This window comes from Gadus chalcogrammus, chromosome 18 (genome assembly GCF_026213295.1).
Source record: "Gadus chalcogrammus isolate NIFS_2021 chromosome 18, NIFS_Gcha_1.0, whole genome shotgun sequence".
NCBI lineage: Eukaryota > Metazoa > Chordata > Actinopteri > Gadiformes > Gadidae > Gadus > Gadus chalcogrammus.
Window position 1 is genome coordinate 6304745 of NC_079429.1, and position 12032 is coordinate 6316776.

At 47.1% G+C, this 12032-nt stretch overlaps 1 protein-coding gene across 1 annotated transcript in view; it reads right to left on the bottom strand.

Annotated features, from left to right (window-relative positions):
• Positions 1–12032, bottom strand: part of ca10a (carbonic anhydrase Xa) — a 74699-nt gene that overhangs the window by 51743 nt on the left and 10924 nt on the right. Inside the window, exon 3 of the mRNA XM_056577632.1 lies at positions 11169–11243. Within this exon, the coding sequence (XP_056433607.1) occupies positions 11169–11243 (75 nt within the window). The remainder of the gene's footprint in view (positions 1–11168; positions 11244–12032) is intronic.

Here is a 12032-nt window from a genome sequence, read left to right on the forward strand (position 1 = left end):
TTCATCACCCTTTTCCCTGAAAAACACACGTACACTACTGCTCGCGTGCAGAGAGACACCCCCGCACACACACACACACACACACACACACACCAACACAAGCACGCGAGCGAGCACATGATAGACGGCAGAAATGTACGAGGCCGGCAGACGGGGAAAACATGAACACAAGTACACACAAACATGGCAATCACTAACACACACACACACACACACACACACACACACACACACAGCAAACCCACCTGCATACAAAAACCCACACTCCAATCACACACACACACACACACATACACAAACCCACACTCCAATCTCACGCACACACACACACACACACAAACCCACCCTCCAATCTCACACACACACACACACACTCAAATCATTGGTGAACCCCGTCAACTCCCTGCACCCCAGACCCCACCCTGATCGCACGTCCACCCCGCCACCACCACCCCAGCCACACGCACCACCACCGCTAGCTCACATGATCCAGGCCGGGGTGTTAATATCGCCGGGGGTCCCGGCCCTGATTGGCTGACATTCAGCCTCTCTGTCGGAACCCAGTGGGACACGAGCGTCAAGGGAAGAGGGATAATAGAGCGACATTACCTCTGGTTAACCTCTGGCTCTAATACCCCAACCCTGCTGGCTCCCCAGCAGACGTCTGACGCCTCGGCAGGCTGAGGGGGGGGGGCCGACGTGGGAGAGCCCCCCTTGGGTGGATCCGCGATTGCCTCCCGCACTGGGGTTTGGAGCGGCACTCGTGGCGCACACGCACGAGTGGGTTCCTCTGTCTGTATCTGCATGCTCAAGAGCAGGGCTGTGCTTGATTCGTGTGTAGTAGTAATAATAATAATTCATGAGATTTATATAATGGTTTCAAAACACTCCAGTGTGTCAGGTGCTTGTCCGGGCGCCGTTGATATATATGTATATTATGTATGGAGTCTTTCGGTGTTGGGAGTGTGGGAGGGGAGCATATTAATGCAAGCCTTGATATCCATTCCCCGATAGAAGCATGAATATTTCGACTGTGGTTTGGGATTTTCCTTCTTAAATGAGCTATTAGGTGATCTGATGGAGCAGAGACGTGGACAGGTGCAGTAATTGAATGGTTTCCCTTGGCAGCTGTTCTGTGATTGATTGATCGGGGCTGCCACGTTTGGAAGCTTGCAGATGATATCAGAATGTAATCCGCCTGCTACACTATCGTTAACAGATAATATCAGATTCTCACCCGCCTCCCTATCGATCCGTATAAACCACTGAAACCTGATCTGTACAGACCTCTGAAACCTGATCTGTAGAGACCTCTGAAACCTGATCTATACAGACCTCTGAAACCTGATCTGTAGAGACCTCTGAAACCTGATCTGTACAGACCACTGAAACCTGATCTGTACAGACCTATGACACCTGACGTTTACACACCTCACTAAATGCACAAGCCTGTGTTATACAGATGTCCCTAAATGCACCTGTTCTATCCAAAGCCGTGCTTTATTCACAATCCTGACCATTATAGGTCTAACTAAATGCACAAACCTGATCTCTACATACCTTGATTTATTCACAAGAGTGCATATAACTATTGGTCTATGCACAAACCTTGCCCTGCTGAGCTAGTATTCCAGCACTGCCATATGAAGACGGAAGATGATGAGAGAAATGGATTTTGTGATGTCAAAAGCAGTAATCCGTCTTGCCCTTTGTGAAAAGCGCATATTCATTTCGCTCCATCAGCACATTCAGAACGAGAGGCTGTACCAAAGTGTTAGTAAACAGTTTTGGGTGCAAATAGAAAAGAAGACGTATATCACTTAAAGAGAAGGTTTTGGAAAAAGATAAAAAATAAAAACAAGTTAGTGACCAGGATTACAACCTCACGCTGTATTAATGTTTTAGTTGTTGATCTTACTCTCTGTTCTCAGGGGAGATATACACAGTAGATAAAACATCTATACCTGCTGGGGGGGGGGGTCTCTCTCTCTCTCTCTCTCTCTCTCTCTCTCTCTCTCTCTCTCTCTCTCTCTCTCTCTCTCTCTCTCTCTCTCTCTCATAACCGCCAGATTGCATGTGTGGGATAACACATCCCACACATCCTCACACCTTAGTGTCACACGTCGACCATGCAGTTGCTGGTCGACGCAAACACACACACACACACACACACAGTATGCAGACAACCATACACACACTTGGCAGACACACACAAACACACACAGTATTCACACACACACACACACTAGGCAGATACAGACCGTACCACACAAAAACAATGTGATACAATAAGCCAAAATAGAAAGGGAACCGCAGGGAGGCTGAGAGCTATAGGCCCAATCCCATTCCTACCCTTTACCCCTTCACCCTTCAAAACAAGGGGGAGGGGTAAGGGGTAGAAATGGGATTGGGCCTTAAGGAGGCTCTGTTACCGTTACCAAGGAGGGGCACCAACTGGGAACTTTACCTGCAGACCCCTCTCCACGTCTCCCTCTGATACATCAGTGACCGGAGGGCGAGCCTCTCCTCCCTCATTAGGACCCCCTGCAGACTCTCCAGGTTGCAGCCCCCCCCCAACGCGGCCGGTCTTAACTAGTAATTAAGAAGCTCTCAGTGGATCGGAACCCCCTCTCCCCCCAACCCCAACGGGGTTATCTTGTTATTCTCTGCTGGAGAGGAGGGCAAGAGTGTGTGTGTGTGTGTGTGTGTGTGTGTGTGTGTGTGTGTGTGTGTGTGTGTGTGTGTGTGTGTGTGTGTGTGTGTGTGTGTGTGTGTGTGTGTGTAGTGGGGGGCTTGGGGGGGAGGGGGGGGGGGGGTGAAGAAGAAAAGAGAAGATGGAGTGATTTGCAAGGAAAGAAACAAAAGAGAGAGAGCTGATGAAAGGGACCCATAATGAAAGAGAAAGAGGCAGAGGGAGTGAGAGTGGCAGAGCGAGGGAGCTGCCGAGAGAGAGAACCCGAGACAGTGAACGAGGGTCGAAAATGTGTGTTAATGGTTTCTCCATGTAGCGATTCCGCTACAGCATCAGCACCGACAGCCCTGTGTGTTAGCAGGCGGGAGCGTGAGACGCTGGCGGTGTGGTAGCTTGTTAGGTCTTCAGCCCTCCATTGATCTGTCTGTGTCTAATGGAGCCTGTGTCTGACGGTCCACTCAGCATAATCATCCTCTCCCTCCTCTCCTCCTCACACTTACCAGCATGCACCATGCCTCCATCAGCAAAACACGCATCCGTCCGTCTATCCATCCGTCAATCCATCTAACTATTGAATCAAATTCGGCCACAAAACCAACGATTATTGGCCATAAAGTCACAATGACTGTAATGCTCTATTGGACTCCGCATCAGTGTTGAGCCTGATAAAAACACAGCTTTTTCCTCAGGACAGTAGAGTAGGGTATTAGTGGGATTTTCTTCCCGGGTATGTAAGAAGGGATTTGAGGGTGTTAGTATTGTCTAGCGGATATAGCATTGGTGAGCTAAATCTTACTAGCGTTCCTGAGGAACGGCAGGCAGGTTGTAGGCTATATGAGCACGAAGGCTACATGAGCACAGAGGCAACATGGGCACGAGGCTACATGAGCAATATGGCTACATGGGCAGAGAGGCGTCATGACCACGGAGGCTATATGAGGTATGGAGGCTACATGGGCACGAGGCTACATGGGCACAAGGCTATATTAGCATGAGGCTAACCCTAACCCTACATGACCATCAAGGCTGAATAAACACAAGGCTCTATGGGCACATAATCTCAATAAGAATTTGGGCTACATGAGCATGCATGCTTTATGAGAATGCGGGCTTTATGAGCATGCAGGCTACATGAGCATGCAGGCTTTATGAGAATGCGGGCTTTATGAGTATGCAGGCTACATGAGCATGCAGGCTTTATGAGAATGCGGGCTTTATGAGCATGCAGGCTACATGAGCATGCAGGCTTTATGAGCATGCAGGCTGCTTCAGCATGTAAGGTACATCAGCATGCAAGGTACATGAGCCGAGAGGCGCATATAAGCTCATATAGCCTCTGTGTTCGTATAGCGCAGAGGGACCGTCTGAGTGCGCACGTAACATGCAACGATGGCTCATTATCCTCCTGGAGCACCATGTCGAGGGACCGCAGCCTTTAAAGGCAGCCCTCGCTTTCAAAGAGAAGTAGGAGTTATTTGAAAGGAAAATAAAAAACATCCACTAGAAATTAGCTTAAAAATAGCCTTGGCTTTCAAAGAGAATGTAGTTGTAGCTAGATTCTCTGTTGGTCTTTAAAAACCTTGATGCCCCAAGAGGCAGAAGCTAATAATCAGAGTGGGGAAAGATACATGAAGATATTTTGAAACAAAGCCATTGCACACACAGACTGGTTAAAACGTTGAATAAATCTGTCCAGGAAGCCGTTGGTCTTGGTTGAGGGTTACCTAGGCTGTAAAAACATGCAGGCCGTCGTCCTTTTAGATTACAGCCGTCTCAGACAAGCTTCTGCAGCAATCCTTATTCGGGAGAAAAAATATTATGGGATGGCTATTATAGAAACTATAACAATTGACATTTAAAAACAAAATGGTGCTGGTTTTTAGGCTTCGAAAATGCTTTTGTCACACCGTAGTCATTCTGTAAATGTCGAGTACTTCTCTTGTACATTTTTTACTGCTATCACGCTGTGGTTATATTAACGTAGTCTTGTTAACTAGCAATCAGTCATCGGCGACTATAAACAAAAGCTCTGAATCTTCAGTCATCCACATCTTTTCAAAGCATGGAAATGGATATTAAAGAAACAAAATACATTTCAACTTGAAATTCAAATGGTACCTTTGATACCTCCCTTATCAGACCAATTTTTGATTACTCAAGATTTAAGGTTTGCAACAGCATGAAAGAAGCAAACCTTTGTCTTTCATCAAGAGGATTATTTCATGTGGGAACTGTTTTGATATTCTAGCCTCCCCCCAACACCACTCGAATCTGCTTTCATCCTCGCTCCTTTCCTTTCCCCTTCCCTCCTCTCTCTTCTCATCTCCAGCCCTCACGTTTTCTCCTCTACTCCCCCTCTTCTCTCATCTCTCCTGTCCCCTCTCCCCTCCATGTCCTGTCCTCTCCTCTCCCTCTCCTGTCCTCTCTCCCCTCCCTCTCCTCTCTTCCCTCCCTCTCCTGTCCTCTCTCCCCTCCTCTCCTGTCCTCTCTCCCCTCCTCTCCTGTCCTCTCTCCCCTCCTCTCCTGTCCTCTCTCCCCTCCTCTCCTGTCCTCTCTCCTCTCCCTCTCCTGTCCTCTCTCCCCTCCCTCTCCTCTCTTCCCTCCCTCTCCTGTCCTCTCTTCCCTCCCTCTCCTGTCCTCTCTCCCCTCCTCTCCTGTCCTCTCTCCCCTCCTCTCCTGTCCTCTCTCCCCTCCTCTCCTTTCCTCTCTCCCCTCCTCTCCTTTCCTCTCTCCCCTCCTCTCCTTTCCTCTCTCCCCTCCTCTCCTGTCCTCTCTCCCCTCCTCTCCTGTCCTCTCTCCCCTCCTCTCCTTTCCTCTCTCCCCTCCCACTCTTTCTTTCCTATCCGATCCTCTCTCCCATCCTTCTCTCCTCGCTCTCCTTTCCTCTCTGCCCTCCCCTGTAATCCCCCCTCTCTACACTCCCCTTCTATCCTTCCTTCTCTCCTCTCACCTGTCTGCCTCCTCTCCTCAGGTCCTCTCTCCCCTATCACTCTCCCCTTTCCTCCCCTGTCCTGTTCACCCCAATCCCTGGTCTCCATCTCCTCCTTGCCTCCCTATACAATCCTCTTGGCGTCTCTACCTCTATTCTCTCCAGCCCCCTTCTATTCACCTCCCCTTTCATCTCGTATTGACTTCTGTCCTCCCCTCTTTCCCCTCCTGTCTCCTCCTCCTCATCCCTCCTCTCAGTGTCCCCCCTTCCTGTCCTCCCTCTTCTCCTCCTCCTCCCTCTCTCCCTCGGCCAGGCTAGATAAACGGGGGCCATCCAGTACCAACCCCCATCCATCACTTGATACCCACAGCTGTCACTGGGTGTGTGTGTGTGTGTGTGTGTGTGTGTGTGTGTGTGTGTGTGTGTGTGTGTGTGTCTGTGTCTGTGTGTCTGCTTGTCTGTGTGCATGTGGGTGTGTGTGTTTATATGTTTACATTGATGTGTGAATGTATTGCAGTAATTTGTCCTATCATGTTGTTATTATGCGTTATATAATAGAAGATTGTGTCACAAAAAGCAAGCGCTATCATTCTGGCAAGTGCAGGTGTATTTTCTGCCCTGAAAATAGATTATGTAATATATTGACTGTTTCTGGAAATAGCGCAAATATCTGGAGCACCATCCTAATCACCCAAATAAATGCCTTTGCTTAATCTGGGGCTGTTTCCTAATCCACCTTAATAAAGGCCTTAGGTAGCTCAATAGAGCAAGAGCAGAATTTTTAACAAATTATTTTTGTGATGTACACGTGATAATGTTGTGTCTGCGTGTGCATGTGGGAGTATGCGTGCATGCCCGATTTTCTGTACCCGCGGGTGTGGGCTTGAAGTGTCTCACTTTAGAATGAACAGGCGGCTGGCAATAAATATAACCAACATAAAAAATATTTTCTACAATGAACACTAAAATACATTTTCTATGCTTTATTTGATATGAGAAAAATTTCACTGGTTTAACTCTAAGAAACAGGGATGAATCGAGCATATCAGATATGCCAGATCTGTTAGGATTGTGAAAATGTAATTAAACCCGGAAAGTGTTTTATTATCGACCGGATCCTCGAGAAGGACGACTTGTTTGATTGACAAGTCATTGTGGGTAAATGTCTGGTAATGCCCTCCAAAAATTTGTTATAATTATATAAATATTCAGCAATGAAGTGTGAATATAATTATCACACACATTTTTCTAACACAAAATACATGGCCTTGTTTTGTCAGACTGATCCACCTGTCCTTGGTCTTTTTCCTGCAGCTCACCTGTCAACAGGGCCGAAATGTCCGGTCTCTGCAGTGTTATGAACCACACAAAATCATGCTGGCTGAACTAAACCCTCCTTGTTCTGACTGATAACTGAAATAAACAAAATCTGTCACAGAGACGCAGCACATAAATCCAAAAGAGATGCATTACATCATACCCCTTACGCAACCCAAGCGAACGACGTACATCAGACAGCGACCTATGGGCGAGGAAATGCCCTCCTAATCTGTCCGAGAAACTAAACCACAAATAGCCAGGGGTTGATCTTATTTGTACCAAACAACTGAAAGACCATCAGAGAGGCGGCGGGGTGATGTTTCACCGGTGACAGGGGAACTAAATGGACTGCTTCAGATTGAATCTGTTTAGTCAGATTGCCAGGCTGCTGAGCCTCTGTTTGTCTTTTGTCTTCAGGATTCATCCCGCTATCACGGCCCCGTGTTTAGTGGGAGACCACTGCTCAGGGAATAGGGATGGCTCATGTTTCAGTTTGGTTTTCCATTGGCATCGGGATATATTTCATTAGCAGCGTTTGAGTGCAAAACTGTACTAAAAACATTGTACAACACAAATGTGTCATTATAAGAGGGACCTCCCCTAAATCGTATATGGTGCAATCGTTTGAAGAACTTGCATAGTGTCCATCAAATCAACATTTACGAGGGATTTTTACACTAAGGAATATATCTCGATGATACTTTTAAACACACAGACCTACAGATCATTCAGACATAATTGGCAAACGCCAGGACCCTTTGATGGAAGGCGGGCGGCACAGTGTTGTTAGCGAGATGCGATGCTCAGAGCTCCACTTGACACAAGCTGTCGACAATATTATCTGATATTAGACGCGTCTCCTGATGAACTAGCTGGCTTGTGGCGACACCGGCGCCGGCGTAGCTCAAACGGCGTTTTGATCAGCGGACTGTCACTCGGCGCCCACGTCTCCGCCGCCACTTCTCCACCTGCCAGACGTCCACAAAGGGCCCTCGCCAATTAGCCGCTCGGAGGGAAGACTTAACCGAGGAAGAATAAGACTTTAAGAGGGGTGTTCTTTCTCCACACTGCTCGTTAGATGAGCCAGCCGGGTTTATAAAACAATGTAAGTTCCTTCTATTTGGCTTGTTTCAATGAGCGGTGCGAGAAAGTCTGAGTGTTTTGTTAATCAGCTCCCGGGCGGGATGTTTGGCGGCAGAGACCAAGGAGAGACGAGTGATATCAAACCGGGCCGTGTGACGGAAGTGTGACGGGCAGGGGGGTTTGTGGGGTGACGCGGGATTAAAATCGCATCGCACACTCACAGGAGACCGAAACAAAATGTTTTGACGAGCATCCGAGCGTGGAGCAGCTGAGCTGCTTGTCAGAGGAACCGGAGGCGGTGCGATTACATCTGATGTTTGCATTTGTTTAAGATCAAGCAATGTCCTCCATGGTTTGTTATCATCCCTACAAGAAAAGAGTTCTGCAACAAAGCCATGCGTTATTAAGACTTCAGTTGAACAGTTGCCAGGAACTATTTCCATCACACTAGCCTTGTGTGAGTGAGTCTCTCTCTCTCACACACACACACACACACACACACACACACACACACACACATCTTATGCAACAGAACCCCCCCATCACCCCATCTAATGCAACAGAACCCCGCCCTCAGCTTCCCCCGATCTAATTCAACCGAAAAGTTGATCTGCAACTCTGTCTTCCTGAACTCTCTCTCTCTCTCTCTCTCTCTCTCTCTCTCTCTCTCTCTCTCTCTCTCTCTCTCTCTCTCTCTCTCTCTCTCTCTCTCTCTCTCTCTCTCTCTCTCTCTCTCTCTCTCTCTCTCTCTCCCTCTCTCTCTCTCTCTCTCTCTCTCTCTCACCGGTGAACCAGTGCCAGGTGAACTGAACCAACCGGTGAGCAATACTCAGTTTAGTCAGGGAGGAGTGACAGGGGGGGCTGAACATAAGAGATTGAATGGATGAGTTGAGAATATAAAAGGATACAAGGACAAATGAGAAGGGAAGAAAAGGGTCTGAAATAAATGGAGGATGCCCAGCGGAGGAGTGAGATAACAGCTGCCAGCGGGTCGATGGCGCGCTGATTGGACCTTGAGAGGCAACCAGTCGGTATGAGCCCCAGGATTAACCCTCCAAGTGCTCCCGCTGTGAAAGGCCCAGCCCAGGGGAGGGATGATTTAACAACGTGCCTCATCATCGCTTTATTCCTTGATTAATATAACAACGAAAAAGTATCACGTTAATTCATCTAGGGCATGGGATGTGTGAGCACAGAGTTTGTTAAGTGTTTGGGGTTCTTCGTAGCGTGGCCCAATGATATCTTTATTCTGGTTCTCTTCTTGATATAATGATAATATAAAAACAAACACACGGTCGTTTAAGCTTTACGACACGAGAGGGTGCGCTTCAGCGTCACTATTGGCAGGACAGCAGTGCAGCCGAGCAGTGACTGAAATCAGTCACTTTCACAGACTCCTACGCAGCGAGTGTACCGCTCCAACCAACAGGCAGGACACATTTCGACACTTCCTGGTTCCTGGTCCCCTCAGCCAATGAGAGCTCCGGCTTTCTAGAGATCGTGGATAACTCAAACTGAATAATTACTAGACGTATAGACACAAAAAAGGGTCAAAATTTTCCATGGAACTTTTTCCATGGTCCGATTTTACTCATACATCTGTAAATTATAGAATATTATAGTGAGGCCTGTTTCATTGGAACAAGCATAAGTGTGCTGTCATGCTTTTCTGATCACAACCTAAAGGTCCAGGTGACGGATCAGGTTGCTGGTTGGTATTCCACGTGGAACACTGAACCCCCGACTGTTAGGTTAAGGGAATCTCAGTGATCCATTTAAAAAATGGAAAGGACTGTCTTGGGTCTGACACATCAGCCCCTCTCATGTTGCTATGACGCTGATGAGATGATGAGTGGATAGGGGAGGGAAATAGGGATTCATCCCTCATCTGAGCTTCTTTAAATTCTCAATGGGGAGGGCGGGGGGGGGGAGTAAGAGGATCGCTTCATGGCAGTGGCCAGGAAGCTGAAGGACAGTGTATATGTGCTTATCTCTATGTTCACTTCGTAAGCCCTCTTCAGTTGTTTTCAATAAAGGCAATCCTTTGTAAAAGGAACCAGAGTTCAGTTCTACTTGTGATAATGTTCATACACATTTTTACGGATGTGCGAGTGCATAAACCAAAGCCGAATTTCATTGAAAAACTGCACTCTGGCTGACCCTAAAAGTATATTATTTGGAAGAATAGGTCCGCCGCTGCACTACAAAAACTATAAAGAATTAATTGAATTTAAAAGCGTTTCTTCGCTTTTATTGTGCTAAACCGTGGAATCGCCCCAGCCACAGATGGAGCAATCTAGCGCCGGATTCAGAGCCGCATGAGCGCGATGAACGTTGGTTAACTGCTCCTGTTGAGAAGAGAGCACTCCTCCAGAGCCTGTTGCGAAGGGGGGAATTTAGAATCCCTCAAATGAAACCAAAGCGCAGGCTGAGTTGGTTGCAATATGCCACCCTGATGGTGGAGCCTCGAGTGCCTTCCGCTCTCAGCTTGTGATCCCAGTCAAAGGCGAGAGAAGAGAAGCGTATGCAATCACACACTTTCCATGTCGGATACTGAGTCGCCTAAATATATACGTGTGTGTGTGTGTCGGAGTGACTGTGACATCTGTCACAGTCACTCGCATACACGCGTACGCTCACACACACTTCAGTCGCATACACGTGCGTGCCGTGCACACAGACACACACGTCACACACACACACACACGTCACAAACGTCACACATGTCACAGACTCACACACACACACACACATAATATCAGCGCAGCTCAGAAAAAAATGAAAAGCAATCTGAGCGGAAAAACAAGAAAAAAAAAGTCATCTTGAGAAATAATTGGCCTGACAAGCCAGACAAGGGGAGAAGAAAGGTTTGGAGGGAACAGGAGCTGCTGTCAATCGGCAGGAGAAACGATGTCAGCGCAGAGCTCTTGTCAGAGGGGAACAACAGCGTGTTGCCCGTGGCAAGGTGGCCTCACGGCCAGAAATACAGCAGAATGGTAAATATTCAATGAGATTCAAAGCATAGGAACAAAGACCTGCTATGCATGTGCCCTCACACGCTCTCACACAAAGGACACAAACTCTGCGGAAACGAATGGCTCCGGGGAAGGGAGAGAAGGTTCAACGTCTTGTGGAGAGACTTACCCGGAACAAAGCTTCCGTGCACCACCTCCTTGTATGCCCACCATCCTTCATTGATCTTGGGCAGGTGGGGCTGGGCTGTGAGGACAGGAGAAAAACAAACACCAAAAGTTAATAGTTTGGAATCCAAAGATCTGATGTCAACCCCCACTCCCCCGATAAAGATGAAGATGTTGTATCACATCTTCATTTAATGATGGTTTGCAGAAACGCTTTAGCTACCTAACAGGTTCATTATCTGAGAGTGTGGACTCTCATCTTGTTTTGAAAACCTGATTAGATATCACTTTGCCTGGGTTGTCTGTGAGTGTAAATTATTTTATATAGTCAATCGACAAAAATAGCGGGCATGATTTAGTTGATGAATGGTAAGACCTTTAATTTTCATGAATTCATGTCCCAGTTGCAGTCGATATCTTTACAGAAGTCTTGAAATCCTATGAAATGTTTTAACTAGCTGAAATGTCCAAAGAAATGATTGTGTGTATGTCTGTGTTCATGTGTGTTTGTGTGCATAAATATATATCTCTATCTCTCCTAAATATGGTTTTGTTGATTAGTTGGTTGTATTTATCGTGTGTTCTGTTCTGTGATTCAGGTAAGTTTGATTCTTGTTTACCATGTGCACCTCTGCTTCTGACATCGGTTCCTGGTTCACCTGACAAAGGGGCGTGGTCTCCAAATAACTGAAGGAGGCTGTCGGGCCAAACCAAGTCTTTGAGGAGAACAGGGTTGTTTTTAAGATGTTTCACATTAATTGGCAGGCCTGAATTTAATTAGTTTAATTTTTTTGGAAGATCCTGAAAATCAAACTGAAGTTTGGAGCCGAAGAAGAGATTTATCTTATATTTTTTAATAATATTTGCT